The sequence below is a fragment of the Pagrus major genome, chromosome 1, assembly GCF_040436345.1.
Source record: "Pagrus major chromosome 1, Pma_NU_1.0".
NCBI lineage: Eukaryota > Metazoa > Chordata > Actinopteri > Spariformes > Sparidae > Pagrus > Pagrus major.
In genome coordinates, this window is record NC_133215.1 from 25,846,775 (window position 1) to 25,869,190 (window position 22,416).

Here is a 22,416-nt window from a genome sequence, read left to right on the forward strand (position 1 = left end):
TCGCTGTGCAACACCGTCCTTTATACACCGACCTCCCTCCTCCTGCCCCTTTAGTTCTCTTCCCGTTAAACGAGAGCTGCACAATTTTATAGATAAGGTAGGTAAACAATAATCAGCTGCCCATGTTTGCATTGGAACTGTGTTCGCTTGCTGTAAGCACTCATTCCTGTTCTGAGTACCCATAGATCCCCTTCCTAATGTGCTTTAAATGTAGAATCCAGTTTTTATTTTGTGCAGAAATATGTTCCAAAGTCTGATCTACCAGAAACATGACCACAATCGTTTGAGCAGGAAGCAGGAAATTTGGCATACATCTTATTGACAAGGCAACAATTATTTGAGCAAACTTGTGGCTTTTATAGGCGGTTTATAGAGGAATGTTTATAAGGTGAAAATGATTGTGGCAACAACAGGCAAATCCATTATAGAAGTTGATATTTTATTGTTGTAAATTAGATTTTTATATCCTGGATCACAGTGTTACAAACACTTTTATTTCAAAAGACACGTCTTCAACACATAATATTTTGATGTAATGAGTTTGCAGTTAGCACCTACATTACATCTGACATATTGGTACAGACCTGGGATTTGTATTTACGACAGTGGTGTTGCACTCAGAAACTGCAGGGGGTGCCAAAATAAGCAAAATGCCAATTTCTACATGAGGTTGCTTAAATAAACTTCAACTTCTTGTTGAACTTAGCAAAGATCTTTATACAATAATCAAAATAACAATAATCACCATTCGTCTTACTTTATATAAACCAGTGAGATTAAAACCATTACATTTGAATAATTTCAGTTTAACATTGTCACCTTTGCAGCCCTTATATAATTCACAGATAGGAATGTATTAAAGTATTGGACAAAATGAAATTTTGATCTGATAATGGTGCTAAAAGAGACATCCGGGAATTACAATGACACAGAGTTAAGTTCAAAAGGGCAAAGTCTTTACTAAAGAAACAGTAAAGTCATAGGAGGTCAGTTCAACAAGGCAAACAAATCCAGGAAAGGAGTTGGCAAAAAACAAACGTGAAGTCAAAAACCACAGTAACAAACACTAGGAAGAATGCCAGATCAGAGGCAGGTAAGTTGGAAGCAGGTTTGGAAAATCATGGAGGCAGGAAACACATGAGAACAGCAAGAGATGTTAGCCTTTCAGAATAAAACAGGAAATGCAAAATGCACAAATTAATTGGATGTTACACACCCAAAGGTTAAGATTGAAGGGGACGTGAATTACATTGCAAATTTGATGGTACTCATTCACATGTTTGTTGAGATGTTGCAATCAGGAGTAAACTGGTGGAGCGACTGGCTGACAGACCAATTTCCATGCCATTAGCACAGCTAATAAAAATAAAGGGAGTGTGGGATTTTTTGTGAACACGTAGACTGTCAAAGAATAGAATGAGGATCATGAGCTCCAGCAAGGACTTTACACATAATGAGTGATCTATTGATTATCTTGACTAAGTTCCCGCAGTAGATCAATAAAACATTGCATCATTGTTATTGACACCGTTTGCTTTGCATCACTATGTAAGCTTGGATTAAACATTGTGTGAAAATTTAGGCCAGTGGCATCATTTGAAAAACCAGTGTACAGTCAAATGGAACAGTGTTAAACTATTTCTCCCAATTTTCCATCATCACCATGTATCCATTACAGTTAATGATTACAAATTCAGGAAACCCCTTGTCTTATTGTTGCTCCTCTATTTATTTTTTTCTTTGTTGCTTAAATATATTTTAACATATCTGACTGTTATAATTCTCAAAGCATGAATCACCAAACTGATTTATACTATGCAGTTCAACATTTGATTTGAGCAACAAAATTAGTCAAAAATGTAAGTAACTTCTGAACATTAAATAAACTCACCAATAAGTGTCACTGTAATCATTCTCATTAGCTAAGCCAAAAGAGTCAAAGGTGTAAGCAATTATGTCAGTACAGTTACCTCCACTGAAACTGTGTTCATGTATTTCATTTACAATAACTCAGGAGTTAAGAAATCACTGTTAGTCTGAGCCAGTGAAGCCCATGAGGACAATGTATTTGATTAAATTTACCCATAAACCACCCATTGCAAGATTTGACTTTTGAACTTTATAGAAATGAAAAACAACATGTCCACACAAACCTCTCCACTGGACACTTTTCAAACTCAAAGTCTCTTTTGATTAAGGTGGTTGGAACATTTTTTTTTCTGATTAGGCTATTCCAATTATTATAGGAATTAGGGATAGACCGATTATCGGCCGGGCCGATTATCGGCGCCGATATTCGGCATTTTGAAGCATATCGGCATCGGCCTTTTTTTTAATCCGACGGCCAATAAGAGATCAATTTAAAACTGGGTTATTTTGGCTCTGATGCAGCTGCGCCTCTCTGTCTGCTCTCACTACTCTGTCTCCAGCATTGTCCCACCCACAGCACCATCTGATTGGTTACACGCTCTGGTTACACGCACAGGTAACAGCCAATCAGCAGTGAAAGCTGTGCATGCACAGTGCTCACGTGAGTTGTAGAGTTTCGCTGCAGTCTGCTGAGCGTGTAGAGCCAAGCGGACCGGCGGGCTAACGTTACGCTAATGCTAATCAGCCTTCACCTCAACGTGCTTCCCTGCAATAAAACTGGACTGAATTGAGTTGATTAGGTTTTTACTCTCTCACTCACACACACACAGACTTCTACTATCACGGACTATTTCCATATAGATATTATCAGCAACCTTGTTTCGAGTGATTAACACGCACGTCTGGAGGGACCGCGAGCGAGCAGAGCTGCCGCTTATGTTTATATAACGTTAATGGGCTCAGTCATGTTACTAGTAGTGGTTGAGTGTAGAGGACTGGTATGTTTATTACAATTTCGGGAGAGTCTGCTGCCTTAACTTACCTTCGAAACCGAGCCCCCAGGAACAGCGCCAGTTCCGTTCGGCAAAACTTTTTCTCCTCTCCGCTCGCGGTCCCTCCAGACGTGCTTGTTAATCACTCGAAACAAGGTTGCTGATCATATCGATATGGAAATAGTCTGTGATAGTAACGTAGCCCGCCGGTAGCCCCACCGGTCCGCTTCCTCCTTCTGGCTCTGGACGCTCAGCAGACTGTAGTGAAACTGTACAACTCTAAAGTAACTACTGACGTTACCGTGAGGCCCAATAGTTAGCGGCAGCTGTCTGTTCCTATGATAAACACTGATTATTAAAGTGAGGATGCTGCAGGCTATTTAGTGTTTTTAACGGTTTAATCACTTGAAACAAGGTTGCTGATAATATTGACAGGGAAATAGTCAGTGATCAAAGTAAGAAGTGTTTGTGTGTGTGTGTGTGAGTAAAATTCAGTTAGTTTTATTGCAGGGAAGCACGTTGAGCGGATGGATAGAGAATAGTGTGTGTGTGTGTGTGTGTGTGTGTGTGTGTGTGTAAGCCACATGAGAAGCTGCAGAAACTGACAGCAAAGCACCGTCTGTCTGAGAGAAAACTGTAGGGCAATAATGGCTGTTTAACTACCAAGTTATTTTACTCTACCTTTTTTGTGTGTTGATTGAGAGATCCCAAGCAGCAGAAAATGACATATTGTTAGATGAATCGTGTCCTGAAGCTGTCTTTGACAGTTTCTTGTAGAGAGGAGCAGGATATTGCTGTTCAAGACTTAAGACATAATGTAACTGCATCAAGGCCAATATTTTCCCTTTTACTGCAAATTAATATCGGCTCCAAATATCGGTTATCGGCCTCCTTGACTACTAATAATCGGTATCGGCCCTAAAAAAACCATATCGGTCTATCTCTAATAGGAATATTATGGTCCATGTAAACACAGCTACTGAAGAAAGTGTATTGTGCCTGACGAGTTCAAGACAGGGTGATGACACATGCCAGACTGGCAACACCACAAGCCTGTTTCATTGTTTGAACAAAATGATCAGTTAGAGCATGCAGAAAGTAAGATATTACAATTACAAACTAGTGTTGAAAGTGGACACTCAATAATGATTGTTCTATTGTCTATTTATCTTGATTAGATTGTCAGCCACTATATTTACAAAATGTTTCAAACCATCTGTACATGCTGCCAACCATAATTAAGATATTTAATTTTTATTAATTGTTTTATTTGTTGGCATAATCCTTTAAAAAGTTTGGATCCTAAGCCATCCTACATGCGTGCGGCACACTGCAGCACTTAATATGTTCTTTTATTTTAATGAGGCAACAGGACTGAAAGGGGATCTATGACTATTTTCACATTAAAAAAGATATTATCATTAACATTTTTTTTAATGTTGTAGCTCAGATTAGTGAAATGTTCTGCTGTTCAGCAACTGTTTCTCATGTTGAGACAATAATACTTCAAAAACGACAATCAACTGTCTCTGCACCTCAGCAGCAAAAACTAGTTTTTAAACAAGAAATAATGATTTGACTTTTATTGTGATAGTAATCAACTTTTATCATTGTAACATTTTTGGCAATATTGCCCAGCCACACGAAGGGATCGTGACATTATGTGTATATGTATGTGCGTTGCAATGCATGAACACATGAACCGACATTGTGAGATTTTTTTAGTCATTTTATTTTCATCAAGAGAAGGCATTTGACTAAATGGAAACAGGATTATGGTGCCACATGCATCTATCTTTTGGCGACTGTACATGTACATAACACATTGTGACAGTATTTTTCAGCATGTAACCAGACAGGGGTTCCCCTCTCTTCCCATTATTATTCTCCAGAGGGATGGAGTCAATAGCCACACCAATATGTTGCAATTTGCACAAAGAAGGAATAATACATGTATTAAAGAACATAAGGTTTTACTTTATCCAGACGATATGCTTCTTTATATATTAAAACCTATGTCATGTCTACCAAAGTTCTATGAAGTACTGGAGAGATTTCGTCAATTTCTGGCTGTAAGGTTAACATAGAAAAAAGCATCTCTATGTTGTGCTGTTTGATTCAGAAAAAAAATATTATTTTTTTTAATTTAAATTTTGTAAGAGGCTACTGCACATGCTGCATGGCATTCCTTCCTGCTAAACCAGTTTAGCCAATAAAACCACACAATTTCACTTACACAGAGTTTAATTTTTTATTTGCAAAGTGGTTTCACAAAAGCTCAAAATGCTTCTCCTAACCCTAACTTCCTGTGCATCACTCAGTGACCTTAACATTATTAAACTTTATCAAACCTCAACTTCTTGTTGAACTTATCAAAGATCTTTAAACAGTAATCAACATACCAGTAGGCACTGTTGGTCCAAATTTCATTTAGGGCTCGGCAATATATAGGATATATGTTATCTGTTGTTATCCTGATGAGACTATGTATCGTCTGAGATTTTTTATATCGTATAATCGTATCGTATATTGTGATATGGCATAAGAATTGTCTTTTCATGGGTTTAAAGGCTCCATTTCAGTATGATGTAATTTTCGGACCTTACCAGGCTGTTCTACTTGTTCTAATACTTGTCTTTACCCACTTGGTCACTATAGATATTATATTATTTCAAAATATTGTGAATATATATTGTGTTTCGTGATAAAATCTAAAAATATTGCAATATTATTTTAAGGCCATACTACCAAGCCCTTCTTTCTACATGAATCAGAATTTGATTTGCATGATAGACAAAGACAGTGAGATTAAAAGCATTACATTTTAATCAATGCAGTAACATTGTCACTTTTGTAGCCCTTAAATGTCACAGCAGTGAAGGCTTTACAAACGTAAAAAGCAAAATGAAATCGATTTGAAAGGAAACTTTTATTTCCGAGAGTTTAACTAGTGCTCACATCCAAACAGTGCATACTGCTGGACCAGCTCCTCCATGCCCAAACAGGTAGGTCTGTGTATGTCAGTCTGACACTCTGCTTCTGTGGGCCAGTACTCGATCCAGGTTCTCTCACCGAGTACATACTGAAACCTGAGGAGAGCAAAGGGAAAAACACCTTGGGTCTTCATGTGGTCTTTAACACACTGCAACATTACACAAAAAAGCAACAAAAAAAAAAAACCCTCAACAAAATTTGTGCCTTTTATCACTCTGACTGACTTTGATTCAGAAAGCAGTAAAACAGATATAAAGTTTGATGGAGACAATATTATGATGGGACGCACTCACAACACACACGCACATTCACTCAAAGAACAAACTTACGATTCATTTTGGTCATCTCTGTGAATATCTTTGGATGTCCCCATGATAAGGTAGGTTTTGCCTTTTGTCAGATCTAAAGACTCCCTGCAGTGCTGATAACTGAGGAAAGCACGCAGTTGATTCTGGGGACCCACATCATTACTTCCTGTGATTAAAATGCAGAAGAAGAGAGATAAGATGCTTAAGGATTAAATGCATAGCTAAAGGTGCAGTACAAAACATTAATGTTGTGTTCTCACATATTCCAAGTGGAATCACACTTAAAAAAATGGTTCAACATTTAGTAAATATGAAGCTACAGGCAGCAGCGGGCTAACTTAGCTTAGCATTAAGACTGGAATAAGTTAGCTTGGCTCTGTCCAAAGATGAGAAATCTAAACTTGTTTGTTTAATGCATACAAAAAATTAACTTTACGTTAATTTAGCATGCACCCCATGCACAGGGGCTGTGTCCTCACCGCAGCGGCCCAGAGTTTGAATCTGACCTGCATGTCATCCCCCCTTTCCTATAATCTCTATAAATCCCATAATAAAGCCATTGAAAATCACAGGTCACCATTCATGGGTGGTTATGTACTGGACTATTTCGTGGCCAGGACCAGTTAATTACTTGAGTATCCACTGGTTATGTGTGATGGAGGCTGGCTGGCTGTAAGGGACAGCTTTATAGTGTATTTAGTGTAAAATATGTGACTGTGTCACCGTCTCATCTACAGTATCTTTCTGCAAGAAAGGGAAAAAACATGTCTCCTAAAATGTCAAACATTTCCTTTGATGACCAAGAAGTTTTATTTCTAAATGTAAACAGTGTTGCCCATAAAATTTCAGAAAGAGACAAAAAAATGCAACATCACCTTCCTCTTCAAGGCACCTTAGAAACACTTAAGGGAAAACATAAGTGAATAGTACATTTTAGGCAGTTCAAACATGAATACCCACCTTCCTTGATGACTTCCAGTACCCGCATGGTGTAAATGTCAGTGGACTGACCGTCCTTAAATTCTTCCAGCCTCACTTTGTACACTGAAGACAGACAAGTTGCAAATTGTTAGCTCACTTGCTTAACTCTCTGAAGCTTTTTTTTTTTTTTTTTGAAAAGAGTACTCAATAAATAAATGCAGATCATTTACACTCTTACCAAAATCAATTTTGCTGGTCTGTGTACTCTCACAGGCCATAGCTGTGCGCTGTTCATTGCTGACTTTGCCCTTCTTCTGCATACTGCAGTTCTCTGTAAGTATACAATAGGCACGTTGTAAATATACAATGCGATTGAATTAACACATGTGGATGTGATGTTGATGCGTGAGGGCGGCTTTATATAAATTGCATTTGTGTATGTTATGAGTTATACTTTAGCTTAACCCAATTCCATGACAATCTCCATTACCAGATCTTAAATTGGCACTTTACTGGTGGTATATCATAGGATAAGACATCACAAGGAGCTCTATTCCTCCTGAGATGCAGACGTTTATTACCCTCTGAGGGCAGCTTTCAAAAGACTGAGAGAATATAATCCCAGTGATGTCATCATGTCTGACAATGATGACATTGTCTTTCTGTTGGTCTGTCAGTGGGTCTACCACTTTGGTCCAGACACAAACATCTCAACAAGGAATGGATATATTTTCATGAAATATGGTAGAGACGGGGTCAATTCTAATTATTTAGGCCCTGACTTCTCCTATTGCGCTACCAACAGGTTGACATTTTTTATTTTAATGACATGTCTCTATTTGATGTATTGCAATGAAATTCAGTTCAGACATACATGTTCAGGGTACTTTGTAATCACCTCTGACTTCTGCCATGCCATCATTGTTTAAAAAACTTAATTTGGGCATTGTTTTTAAATAAGATGGTGACATGATACTGTCAGGTTGTTAGTATTGCCATTGTCACATTTATCTTAAAGTGCTGCTGTGCATAGGTACAGCCTCTCAGAGCCAATGCCATGCAAATAGATTCTTAGTTATTTCAGCTTTAGGTCACCAAATATTAATTAGGTACATTAATAAACTGCTGCAGTTTATAGACAGTGCAGGACAATAAGATAAACAACCAATTCTTTACCTCTGTGAAGCACAATGTTGGTATTCTGATTATGTGTTTGTTCAAGAATTTCAGAAGTAACAAATTTATGTGAGCAGAATATAGATTAGGTCATCAGTTAGACATCATCCTGTTTACCTTCAGCACATGTGCATTCATCACCTCTACAGAGCCGCAGGAGCTGTCCAGCTCTCCTCTCTGGATGGTAGAATTTCACACAAGGTGTCTCTGCAATGGTAAAGAGAGATATTGGAAAAATATCTAACTAAAATGGAAGGAATCTCTGTCTGTATCTATGCCTTTCCTTCAATTTTTTAGACAACTGCTCATCCTATTTCTACTTCACATTTGATGGGTGTAATGCTTAGGGCCCAGGGAAGTGCAGTGTTGAGTGTAAAGTTGTTTGGATGAGCAGTTCTCGAAAAAGCTGAAATTAGAAATACATTCAGTTGCCGACACGACGGCACCTGACAACATGGTGAGAATGCAGCTAACGTACGTGCTGCGAGTATGTTACATAGGAATACAGCAATTTGATTTGTTTAAGGGACCAACAGTACCAGGATAGTTTTAGGTAAAGATCATGATTAATAAGTATGTTAATTATGACAATAATTATTAATTACAATAATTACGTAAATTACATAGGTAAGTACTAAACCAAGTCATTTTAACACAAACCACAATCTTTGTGTTTGACTTTTCTCAAGAAATAGAAATGTACTGTTGAGTGAGTGCTTAGCTGATATCGATGTACTGTTTACGTATCATCTGAGTAAATGTGTCAATTTCCGTTCTTGTGATAAAGGAATATTCCCACAGGGGGAGCTGACTGAAGTTTATTCATTGAAGTTTAGAAAAAACTTGCTCTGTAAGTAGTTTTCATCAAAAGTTCAATTCTGAGGCTGTTCTGTATATTGACCACATATATTCACACAGCAGCCATTTTCCTCTGACACAGCTGTGTTTGAGATTGCAAGCCATATAAAACAGGGTGTCTGAAAAATTGTGCTAATTTCATTCCTTCCAGATTGATCAGCAACTAAAAAGAATGGATAGTGAAAATCCAGAGAGAGAATAGCTTCTGTTAGACAACAGCTTATGTTAGCATTCAACCACTTCCTAGATAACATTACTGTTTGATAGTGTTACACGACACGATATGAAATTATCTGTACTGTAATCAAACAGTAAGTTAATGTTAGCAAGGAAGTGGTTGGATGCTAACATTAGCTAATGGGTTTCCAAATACATAGTTTTACCTCAACCGGTTGAGTAGCAACTGAAAAGTTACTACACAACCTCACTGTGAGTGATGAAATGATAACATTTTTTTAGATTTTTTATATAACTGTGTCGGATAACATTAGTAAATCAGGCTCTGCCCTGGTCCCCGTGTCCATGAACAATCATTCAGATGACCAATTAAGTTATCTGGATCACAACCTCATGTTCAATGTGCTAACGTTAACCTCTATCAGAAGGATTCCTCCCTGCTCCTCATCACAGGGCCGACCGGTGTCTAAACTTTATTACATAGCAAGAAAGCTTTCAGTGTAAAGTTACTGGTAATGTGTGAAAACCCTCTAGTGGACAGAACGTATAACAACCACAGTAGTAGTAGTAGTATTAGATACTAGTATTGGCTGTGCATAAGCCTGTGTATACAGTGTGGAGATACATAATAAATATTCCTAATGGCCTTAATTTTGAACATTAAAAATGTGGATATGATTTTAATATAAAATAAATAAGGCACGAAATGAGATTACAGAGGAAGATTGACAGCACTACTACTTATCCACGGCCTTAATCCATTATCCATTCTACTCTGACATCACTCACGTTCATAGTATTCATAGACAGACACAGCAGCTGGTTGTAAGACGCCCACTTTAAACGTCTGATGGATCCTAAATGTGATCTCTTCTGGTCGTGTGTGAGAGACCTGCAGAGAGGTGTAAAGAAAAGGTGAGATAAAGCAAGAAGGAACACGGCAGAGAGAACAAGTATACAGGAAGGAGACACTGATGTCTTACCTTGTCCAGGTAGATGATGAGAGAGCCTCTTTCTGACAGAATTGTGTTCATCTCATATTTTGCAATTGTGCGGGCACGTCCTTTGGACAACTACACACACACACACAACCACACACACACACACACACACACACACACACACACACACACACACACACACACACAAATAGACACATATCAGAAAACACATCTCGTTTCTTCACTTTCTAACCATATATGGGTATGCCTGTATTAGTAAGAGCTCTTACTAAGTTCAGGTCGTTTGTGTCAACGGTGAAGCCAGTTAACAAACCAATATCCAAGACTGACATGGTCGCATCGCGCTCCGTGTCCTTATACCTGTACAGAATATGGACAGCATAATCAAGATAAAAATTGACAAGCACAAACTGGTGTGAAAGGTCATTCAGAAGAAGTTTATACCAGCATATTTTTCTGATTCAAATAAAGTTTGACATGGGGGTGGTTAACAGGGCAGGACAGTTAAAAATTACGTGAATACAACAATAAGAAACAGAAAGGCAAGGAAGTAAAGCAATGTAGGGGCCTATCAACATTGGGCCTCATGCCCAACATTTTCTAACCAGATAGTTGACTTATTGATTGTACTCACAAAACTTTTATTCTCAGCTTATAGCTCATCTCATACGCATCATGTTTATCTGCAGGAGAAAAAGATTTGATCAGCATTTAGTTTGTTTTTCTCATAAAACAAAAAAACATACTTGGCAGGTAGATGGATAGGCAGCAGGAAAAACAGACGTGCAGACAAACAAACTAAATGACCAGGCTTTTTTCCTTGGAGGTCCAAGTCTGACACTTGATGGTAGGCGATAATTAATTAGAGATCCCACAAATTTCACTTTTACCTTTTGACCTTAAACAGCATAAACAGTGGTTCTTAGTTTAATGTTTTGAAATCATTGTTTTCATTTATTTCACTAGAACCATCTGGTAGGCCCAGTCTGCCAATTTTGGCCCGTAGGCAACACTTTTGGCATACCGTAAAAAGACCAAGGCAATCCGACAAGCAGTTTAAATGACATCCATCAAAGACAAGTTACCTGGGATGAGCTCCACTGACACGTTAAACTTCTGACAGTCACTATCCTTTTCATTAGGCAGGGCGTAATAAAGCGACACCATCTGTGACATAGATAAAGTGCATTTTAATATGTGAAAAGCTAAAATTTGGGCCCGTAAAATAATAATACAAAAAATTAAATGCGATACACATTTATATCTCGATATGTTGAAATCTCCTCAAAAGCACTTTATAAAAGCTAGGACTGAATGCCAAAATCTAATATCACAATATTTTTGACCAAATAATTTGATATCAACAGCAACAGTGTTGTAGGGATGAGTATTGGTACTTTCACAAAGTATTAACACAATATGGTTTTTGATGAATGTTGCCTAGCCCTCAGTCTTAATCATATAGTCCACACACAAGGTAAAAACAATTATTTCAACTTAATTTGTGATTTAATAAGGGCACATCAATAAATAATAAATAATAAATCTCAGAACAAAAATATATGTTACTTACTGTCACTGTTGCTTCTCCTGTGCCTGTGGCAGTCACTGTCACATTCTCATTGATATCATTGGTCTGTGGGGATTTTAATATGCACACACACACACACACACACACACGCACACGCACACACACACACACACACACACACACACACACACACACACACACACACACAGGGGTCAGTAGGAGAAAGATACAAAAAACAACAGGATTGATGACATTAATGACCAGTTTTTGTGTGAGAGTGTGTGTGTTCTCACTTTAGAAGTTCTCGTGGTGTATTGGTTATGCTTGTTGAAGTTGAACTTGTCAGGTTTTGCCCTGCCTGGCAATAAAATGTCCACATTCAGATCATACTGTGGTTCTTTAGCACTGGCCCAGTACTCAGCTACAGCCTGGTATACCATTATAGTAGCCTGGAGAGAAAAACAGTGACAGGGACTTAGATTAATAGGTTATCAGCCCAGATGAACTAAAAAGGATGTGCACTAAAAACAGCTAGAGGTGCAGTGTCTGTTACCTGAGTTGATCCATAGCCTCCTCCCACCTTCTGCTGCTGGTTGAACCATCTGACAACATGCTTGGCATCTTCAAATGCCTTTAATAACAGGAGGCAAGTAAATGTGTAAAATGTAAAACATTAGAAATAGAGAGAAGTCATGAATTTGTTAGTTTTACTTTAGATCACAGCCTGTCAGTTTTCCAAAGCTATCCTTCGAACATCTACTGTAAATTATTCATAAATTTAATAAATTTTCTATTATGGCACAGTTAAACTGCAAATACTTGACACTTGTCTGATACAAACAGGCTAGATGATCAAATCTGTCTCTGGTTTTTATACCTCAAGTCTAAGTCTTTGCAACTTTTGTGAATTTATGGTCCATAATGTTCGGTAAATGCGTCAAGCAGCTAGAAGGAATTAGCTCATTTAAAAAAGTGTATAACTTCACCGACATTTAGGCCATTTATAAGACAAATTTCACCTTTTGCTTCTAAACCCTCTGCTCTTTTAGCGAGGCAGCATGAATGATGTGTTCTATAGCATGACATCCTGGTGAAACTCAAGTGGGACATGCTCACCTCGACCTTGACCAGAGCAAGAAGAGCATAAGCTGTGGCTTCCAATGTGTAAACACGTCCCTTTGGTACTGGCCAGTGAGACAACGCTGAGAAGGACACACACACACAAATAACTTTAGATTAGTATGCTTTGGGTAAAACAATCTTAATTCACTATTAATTCCCCAATCCCTAATCTTAAAATATGAATCCTTAAGAAAAACAAAAACGGAAAAGAGAACATAAAATGTGCTCACTTTTGAGAATTTTAACTAATCTTTCTATCCTTGTAAGGTCATTTGGTCTTTCAGAGTGAAGATTCGCATGAAAGCCCGACTAATAAATGATTTTTATGGCCAAAAAAGATATAAATTATTGGGAGAGTTTATTTATTTATTTAGTAAATTTAGTTGTACAAAAGTTGTTGGCTGAACAGGTTGAGAAATGACACTGTTCTGGTGGACAATTTAATCAGACTTTGTTTCGAAAATAAATCAAACATATCTTTGGCATTTTTGTACTAAGTGAAAATCGTCTCATAATATAGATTGTACCAACGTGGCAGTCGGCTCTAATGAACCCATTATAGTAATCAAACACGGATTCAGACTCTTTACACCTGTGGACCGTTTCTGAATAAGTTGAAGAATATTTCTGTGTGACGACACCTGGGGAAATAAAGTTATTGAGGATCTCCCGGTTCAGTTTGTTTTCATTGGCCAGAGCGTATGACGTCATGGCAACAGCATATGGGTTGGTGAGAGCGGGCAGGCGCTTCTCCAGGTAGGCCGTTGCTTTGTCTACACTGCCTGGCAGACTCTGGACAGAAGGGGAAAAACATATGGGAAAATGAGAGGAAGGAGAGAACAGTGTTACCATAAAAGACTGTGATCTTGGTGAGGTGATTGTAATCCATCTATTTTAAATATACACTTCTGAATCTATCTGAGTGTATGCTGACAGCATTTTTTCCACAGTTTCAAAGTTTCTAAAGGGTGGTCTCCAGAAATGTTGAAAAATGAAAACATGCTGTCCAAAAATCTAAACAAATGTAGCAGAAGCAGCCAAGTTATATTAGAATGAAACTGCCTAAGTATTACATTGCAATACAATATGCTTTTCAACCAGCTCATGGAGCAAATGTTAGCTTAATTAGATATCTAGCAACAGCTGACAAAATCTGGCAGCAACTGATAAAATGCAGCTGTCTCCGTCTGAAATGAAGGACTCACTGCTTCAAAAATTATTAATAATTTCCAGTGTTAAACCTGCCACTGTTACCGTTGTAAATTGCATTATTTGCAACGGACAGCTTGATGGGAGCAGCCACACGGGGGCTGACTCAACAAATGGTCAGTTGCTTCATTGGTTCGGTGCTACACAAAGCTTTGTTTTGCCCATCACTAGTTGAAGTCAGTACATAAAGAAATAAAAGGTGAGGGGAAAAGATGAAATAATTTAATGAGTTGAGGTACTCACATTGACAGTAGCAGCACATAGTGTGCGTGACTCCTGCATGGCAATGAGGCAGAAGGCCGTCATGGAGGCATCTGAATCTGCGCCGCGCACATCGCCCTACACATGCACACACAAAAACATGTTTTTGAACACATGACAGTTAATGACATGTAATTGCATCTAATCTCGACTTGCTACTTTATCAGCATTTAGTTAAAGGGGCACTATGTAGTTTTGAAGAAGAAATTCAAACTCTCACTTAATATTTACAATATTAATGAGGTAATAATACAAACTCAGAGATGTTTATATTATACATAACTGAATAAACAAGCTGTTCTCAGAGGAAAATAAGGTCCCAGAACACTGTCTGAAGCTAGAAAGGTGGCAGGGTCCGCTAAATATAAACAAAGTATAACAGTATAAAAATTGTGTTGTCCTTTAAGGTCAGTTTGTTTATTCAGTTTGTTAAAAAAAATCAGTCAATGAAGATCTTTCTCTACTGATTAAACTTTCTTCCCCAAAACTACATATTGCACCTTTAATGAAGTGATTTTAACGAAATCAGTGCACATACAATCATCTCCCCGTGGGAGACCGTTCCAACTTCTTTAAACATGCCGTCAGGTTGCTGTGCATTGAGAATCAGAAACTTCACAGCCTCACAGATGAGTTTCCTTTCCACTGCCACGATATTGTTGGCCATGGCAAACACCTTGGCAACATAAGCTGTCAGCCTTTGAGAGGAGAGGAGAGGAGAGGAGAGGAGAGGAGAGGCTGTCATAGTATAATTTCATTTATTTGCACATGAAATACACCTATAGTCAGGATGTAAGTCAGAGGAAGATGTGCAAACATTAAGCTATGAGTTCATGAAGGTCTGGATGCCTCACCAGGTGCTGCTTTTACTCTTGGCCCACACAGCAAAAGACCCGTCATTTTTACGGTAGGCAAGCTGATTCTGGTAGCCTGGGCATGAACAAAACATACAACCATTTTATGGACTGCCATTCAACTGAATCTTAGTGTCCCTTGCTTGGACCTCTGGTCACCAGCAATGCAGAAACTTTACAATCCCACAAAGAGGGCCATCATTAAGATTTATGTTATTTGTGCTAATGAATAAATCTGTGTGTGCTTACCGGTCTTGATGTGTTGGAGGGCTTCACCACGTTTCGCAAAGCCCACATCTTCCCACTTATTGGTTTTGTCCAAATATGTGGCTGCAATGACAGGTAGAGTCATGCGGATCATATTCTGCTCTCCACAGCCTGCGGGCTGTTGGATTAGAGTACCCATTGATTGTCCACTAATAGCGTTCTCCACCAGTCGAGATACTTGTTCTCTCCCTGCATATACACACAGAAACAGAGAAATTAAAATGTTATAAAACAAAAGGAAAGAAACAAGTAAACAAACAGGCAAAGGTCATTTTTTAAGGACTAGGGCCATGTATCACCTAACAAGCCTAAATATAACATTATATCTCACCTGTCACAGAGATCTGTGTGCTAGCAGGTGTGTTTGGAGCCATATCTTTTTTAGGAATGTCACTGTTAATAACTACCTTTTGGGTACCACCTAAAGGGAAAACAGTGGAAAAGTTGAGAGATCACTTAACAAGTGATAAATAAATAATATTTTTAAATTACACAATAACTTAGCAATGTAATGGGTGAACTCACCTACACCTTTATGAGCTGGGTCGAGAGATACAATCTGAGGAGATTTAACCAGTACACCTTGAGGCTGGAAAATGAAGAGTTAGGACAAACATTAGAAAACAAATCTATTCCTTTGTCCTATTTACAAAATATACAGTATACATTTTCATCAAAGTTAAGCCCCAATAGATTCCTCTTTACCTATTTTGACTATAACACCAAACAACAATCAGTGTTGTTTATTTTAAAGCACAACAGTTATTACTGAACGTTAACCACATGGTTAGAACTGCTGTGACGATGACGCTCATGTTACCTTAAATTATCATAGAATACAACCAAAAACTTAACTTTAAAACTTACCACTTTCACTTCCTAAACTAGATCATTGATCTTAGTTAAGCAGTCCCCTTTTTGTGTTTATGAAACATTCATTTATTAATTCATTCATTCTTATTCATCAACTCTAGTTGTATATATGTACACACATATATATATGTATATACTGCAAATATATACTGTATGTATATATATACTTAGTGGTCCTTATTCATCGTCCATGTCCCTTTTAGTTTAATAAATAACTTAAATTAAGTTGTTGTATATGTGTTTTTCTTTATAACAGAGATGGAGGTTAATGTAGTCAGAATGTAGAGTTTTCAGAGATAAGACTGATTCATTTGATGTGATTAATTTGCATCCTAATTTATCAATCAATGGGGTTGGTGCCAGTTCTAACGAGAGCTTAATAATATTCCATATATTAGGTGAGAACGCTACACCAGTCATCCACTGTTCAATGTGGTGAAAAAAAAGCTCTTCACTCACTAGAGTAAGCGTAAGAGTGTGTTTCTCTTACCACCACCCGCAGCATCCTCATGATCCCATCATTGAGTGAAGAGTCTTTAACAGCTGCTTTGACCTCTATGCGGTATTGTCCTTGCTTCATGGGAATAATGATGAAGGGTACAGCTCGTGTAGTTTGGGGCCCAACTTTGACTTCCTGACGATACTTTCCACGTTTAGAGGCTGAACTGCACACATCTACCTCCTCAATCAGATCCACACGTACCTTTAAAACGACATGAGAAAAAAGATGGAGAAAGAGACTGAGGATGTACGTGTAGTAGATCAAAGATGAAGATCCCCCATAGAGTGAATAATATGGATCACAATCATCAGTTTTGCTTGAGGTCACCAAATAATGATGCATCTTTAATTTGAAGAAATGTAATGCTTTACATTGTTTCCTAGAGAGTGATGGAATGTAACTGAGTACATTTACTCAAGTACTGTAATTAGGTATATTTTAGAGATACTTGTACTTCATTCTATTTCCATTTTATGTTCATTTTCTGCTACTTTACACTCCCCCTCGGTCGGAGCTCTGAAGGAAACACCCGGTGCAAAAATTAAAGAATATGTATTATCTGAATAATGGAAGTGCAAACTCTTGCAACTGAAGACACTTTTGTTGTTGTTTTTATTATTATAATGTAACCATAGACACGTGGTCTGTTAGCAGATTTACCTGGACTAATGTTTTATTCCTGGCCAGAATTATAATCCCAATCTGCCTTTGGAGGCAAATATTGGGCTTTGCAGATTGCATGATGCATCCGAGCCAAATTACATTTGTAAATTAATTTATTTTATTGGCAATTGGATTGAAAAAAACACTGATTACAATAATCAGTGAAATACTGCATTTTACAATTCACTTTGTGTCCTTTGGACACTAAAGTACATTTATTGCCAGAATATGTGTATTTTTAAACTAATGTACGGGCGCTTGTATAGCTGGTAGAGAGGGCGACCCATGTACCGGCTGAGTCCTCAGGAGCGGCCCAGATTCGAATCCGGCCTGTGGCCCTTTACTGCAGGTCTTCCCCCACTCTCCCTCCCCCATCTCCTGCCACTCTCTAAGCTGTTCTGTCAAATAAATGCTAAACAGCACAAAAATAATCTTAAAAAATAAGAAATAAGAAAAAAAAAGTACATTTTATATTAGATACTTTAAGACTTAGTAACGTCTTACTTGTATGGGTGACTTTCTCTATTACCAGTAGTAATATTTTATGAGAATATCTTTACTTTTACACAAGCATGACTTAAACATACTTTGGGTAATTTGAATGGAAAGGCACATGTAAATATTGTAGTAAGGTTACCTCAGTTCTGGGGCCACCCTCTATTTGAGCTGCTATTAAGCTTATCAAAGCCTGGAGAAAGGGTTTTATTTATTCTCTTTTTTGCCACAATATGTCAGTCCAGTCTTATTGGTTCTGGCCTAACATATAGTCAGAGAATAGCACAGACTTACAGTGGCAGGATCAGGGCTGTAGTTGTGGAGGATTGCCTTGACTTCTATCTGCTCTCCTCGGACAGCTGAGTACGGCAGCCTGAGATCAATGAAGAATTCCTTCCGGACAATTACCTCTAATGGTTCGCCAACACAGATACCTTAAAGATAAGAGGGATACAAAAGAGAGTAATGAAAAAGAGAAAGGAAAAATATAAAGGTGGGGAGTGAGAGACAGATTTTATTCACTGAATCCTCACCGTGAGTTCTTGACAGACTAATTCCAGTGAACTGCCAGGTTGTGATTGAGTCTTGCAAAGGAACATTTTTCTCAAACGTTGTGGCGTCACTGAAATGAAAGAAAAGCGTTGGCAAAATTAAATGCATGATATGTAATTTCTGTCACTAGAGGTCTCTCTATCAAAACAAGACAAAAGACATTTGCAGAGTGTTGTGTGGGGAGGGCAGGACAGAGTTCGGTGCAGAGCCAGACCTTCTGGAGGAATAAACACCCAGAGTCGCATTGGATTCTGTTCTGATCTGGAGCTACTTACCGACTGGAGGAGAGCTCAGAGACTACTTTTTTTTTTACTTCACATCATGAATGTAACATTACAGAGAGGTCAGGGGGAAACAAGGAGGAGGACCAGAGTCTCTGGTGAGTGCTGAGTTAAGTGAGAGGTTGACCTGAATTCACACACAGATACACACCTCCTCAGTTTGTTCTGTTACTCACTAGCTTACAGCTAATGTACAGTAAAGGGATACAGCATTTTGGGGCGAATAAGCACTTGTCTGAGTAACACGAATAAACACAACTGATCCCATGGTTAAACTTGCATGAGTAACAGCTCGCTGCTGGTGAACAAAACCAATAAACAACCATCATTGCTGATGAAAATCTATCTGAATGATCACAGACAAGGTTATTTAGTCATGTTTGCCAATTTCCATAACACGGAAGGGACAACCAAATAAAACGCACTGTTAGCTTGGGTGAACGTGTGGACTTGGGGGTGGGTTTGTACATTGTTGGAAACATTTGGGATATGTACACAGCAAAATATATAACAAAGCTCTAGTCATTTTGACATTTTAATGCAGAAAGTCTTTAAATGTTAGTGGCATCATTAATGAAGTAATCCTTGTATTTTTTTGTGCGTACAGGTGTCAGTTATCTCACCAGTTTGGTGTTTGTCGAGAGCAAGCAGGCAGCTTGATATCTGACCACAGCCAACTTTCAGGGAACTGGGTGCGAGAAGTGATTTCACTGCTGTCCATGTAACTGTTGTCATCTTCTTCACCTATAGTGTCATTGAAAAGGTTATTATATAACATTGGAAGGCAGTGATTTTTTTACCAGTATGACCATGGATAGAAACTACCCTCCCTCTGTCCCTTGTCCCCGTCTCTTACTTCGAGCCAGTTGGAGGCTTTCCTCGTTCCTATCAGCTAGCTGGTTTTCCATCTCCTTGCAGCAGAACAGGAAGGCCTCGACACAGGCTGCACCATCCCCAATGTATTCACTGCGTGTCTCACATGTGTACGAAAGAGGGGTTTTCTTCATGCCATCCGAACAACATTCGCGCTGCATTTGGTTTTCATATTTAGACACTGGAGAGAAAGAGGGTTGTGGGGAGAGACAGAGGTGTGAAGGTACAGAGTACAAAAAGAGGGGTGTAATCTGAAAGTGATGGAATGTCTTGGCTCTTCATCTTCCTCTGTTTTAAACCGACCCTCTGTAATGAGTCTTGAGTCTTGATCGGCATGGAAATTGTTTGGTCCCTGCCTGTTTCTACCAGCTGAGAAATATTGCTAAATTCAGGTCTATTGTGCAAAGAGCTCAGTTGGAGTTGGTATATTCATGCTCTCTCTGCTTGATCACTCTAACTCTCTTGTTACCTGTCTTAGCAAGACTTCCATAAACTGCTTACAAGTGGTCCAAAATGTTTCTGCCAAGCTCCTGACCAGGTCCGCCAAAGGATCCCGTGTCACAGCAGTCCTTATGTCTGTACACTGGCTGCCCATCAAATTCATTTTAAGATTTTAAGATCCTTGTATTCACATTTAGAGCCTTGCACACTTGGCCACCTGCCTATATTTCATAGCTACAGCTGCCATACAACAAAAGTAGTACTCTGAGGTCCTCTGATGGGTCTGTTAACTGTTCGCTCCAGGCTGCACACAAAAGGAGATTTTTGAGGTAGTAGCTCCTACACCCTGGAACTCTCCTACTGGACCTGCACTCTGTGGACACAGCTTTAAGAATCAGCTTTGGCCTTGCTTTTGGTTAATTTGTGTGTGTGTGTGTGTGTGTGTGTGTGTGTGTGTGTGTGTGTGTGTGTTGTTTTAGCTGTCTTTTTTTTTTGCTTTTTGTTTTTCTTCATTTATTTTTGTGCAGCCATTTGTGATGCCTGTTCTTGAAATGTGTGGTCTAAATCAACATATTATTATTATTGTTACTATTATTATTATTATTATTATTATTATTATTATTATTATTTGCTGTAGTCTACTCCTTTGCTACAGGTGCTTTCTCATACAGTTCTGGCAAACCAATCATTGCTGGTTGAGTCAAAACACATCACCACCCATACACCAGCATGCTAATGTCATCACAGACACCATATTTAAAACATCTGTTACTGCACTGTACATCTGTAACTATGGTGCCATATTTATCCTGGGGTTACAGGATAGGCTTATCCAGCATTGTGTGAACTTGTTGTTGGGCAAGGGCTTAAATGTAACTGTATTCATTCATATGAAAGGTTCCACAGTCTAGCTTTAAAATGAGGAAACTAAGAAATATATATTTTTTCCTCTAGTTAAAGCTCCTATTTGTAAGCTAGTTGGAGATCTTTCAGTCCAATAGTTGTAAGATCTTTAAGTCTAATTCCCAACTCGTTGCTTTTAGACTAAAAAATCAACTAAATCTTAAAAATAGGAGCTTTAAGTCAAGTCAATTTTAGTAGCATCCCCTCCATCCTTAGACCCTTGATTTGTAAAAACGAAAGACTCTTAACATAGAAAGGACAGAAATATACACAGTTAGACCTGCTGAAGGGCAAGAGAAGAAAGACCCCTCTCATTTGAAATTGAATAAAGAATAAAGTGTCAACTCATAGTGTCACTATCTTTTCAATAATATATGGCATTGGAAAGAAATTCTTGGAGAAGTCGAAAACAAAAAATTGTCCAGAGATCATGAACTGTGAGGTAGAAGATGACTGAATATGTAGTTATTTGCTAGTTTAGAGCTGTGGTTCTTACCTAAGGTGGTTGTAACGTTCATTATTGTGTTGGATCGCTTCCTCCTGCTACCGCTGGGGGCCGGACATTTCAATTCTGGAAGCACAACAGACACTAGATCTTCAACAAAACCCAACAAGTACCAAATACCTAGACTTTGGTTTTGCATAGTATAGTTGATGTGATGCTCTTAAATGTCCAGTGTGTAGAATGTTGTCAGGATCTACAGGCAGAAATGGAATACAATATTTAGAATTATGTTTTCACTTGTATCTTGTGAAACTACAACTCTTTGTGCTTCAGGATGAACAGACTCCTAGAAGGCATCCATAATGACAACTTGATACTTAAAGGGTAACTCCACCAATTTTACACATTAAAGCAACATTATGTAGCTTTTTTTTTACCTCAAAATAACAGCTTCAAAATCATGTTGATGGTACAGTGTCTTGTAATACGGTGAATGGTGTCTCTATCTTAGCCCCCCGTCACTTGTTTCTGCACTATGTAACTTCAGTGAGAGGGTAGGATCACAGCCTTGCATACGTGTTCACCTCAACATACAAGTTTTCAATATGTAACATTGTTATGATATCATGAGTTTTGATTACATATTACATCTGGCAAATTGTTACGGACCTGGATTTGTTTTTAAGACAGTGGTGTTGCACTCACAAACTGTAGGGGCACCAAACCACACAATTTGTTACATAATGTTGCTTTAAAGTGTGCTACAGGTCTTGGGGAGTATGACTGCATATGTGAAAAAGTAGTATAAATCCAATAGAGGCTCAGAGAAAGCTGCATGTAGTCTGATACATTTCCTCCAGTGATTTACTCAATGGCTAATTGCATTG

At 38.3% G+C, this 22,416-nt stretch overlaps 1 protein-coding gene across 1 annotated transcript in view; it reads right to left on the minus strand.

Moving 5' to 3' along the window:
* Positions 1–4,575: 4,575 nt before the first annotated feature.
* Positions 4,576–22,416, minus strand: part of LOC140999177 (uncharacterized) — a 64,839-nt gene continuing 46,998 nt past the window's right edge. The window contains 27 exon segments of the mRNA XM_073469494.1: positions 4,576–5,950; positions 6,185–6,329; positions 7,124–7,207; positions 7,323–7,415; positions 8,378–8,467; positions 10,085–10,220; positions 10,222–10,368; positions 10,527–10,617; positions 10,892–10,940; positions 11,343–11,424; positions 11,831–11,893; positions 12,082–12,237; positions 12,342–12,419; positions 12,905–12,990; positions 13,552–13,702; positions 14,363–14,458; positions 14,919–15,078; positions 15,235–15,310; positions 15,484–15,690; positions 15,833–15,922; positions 16,027–16,090; positions 16,865–17,077; positions 18,329–18,468; positions 18,568–18,656; positions 19,491–19,611; positions 19,724–19,921; positions 21,581–21,655. Of these exon segments, the coding sequence (XP_073325595.1) occupies positions 5,809–5,950; positions 6,185–6,329; positions 7,124–7,207; positions 7,323–7,415; positions 8,378–8,467; positions 10,085–10,220; positions 10,222–10,368; positions 10,527–10,617; positions 10,892–10,940; positions 11,343–11,424; positions 11,831–11,893; positions 12,082–12,237; positions 12,342–12,419; positions 12,905–12,990; positions 13,552–13,702; positions 14,363–14,458; positions 14,919–15,078; positions 15,235–15,310; positions 15,484–15,690; positions 15,833–15,922; positions 16,027–16,090; positions 16,865–17,077; positions 18,329–18,468; positions 18,568–18,656; positions 19,491–19,611; positions 19,724–19,921; positions 21,581–21,655 (3,122 nt within the window). The 3' untranslated portion in view covers positions 4,576–5,808.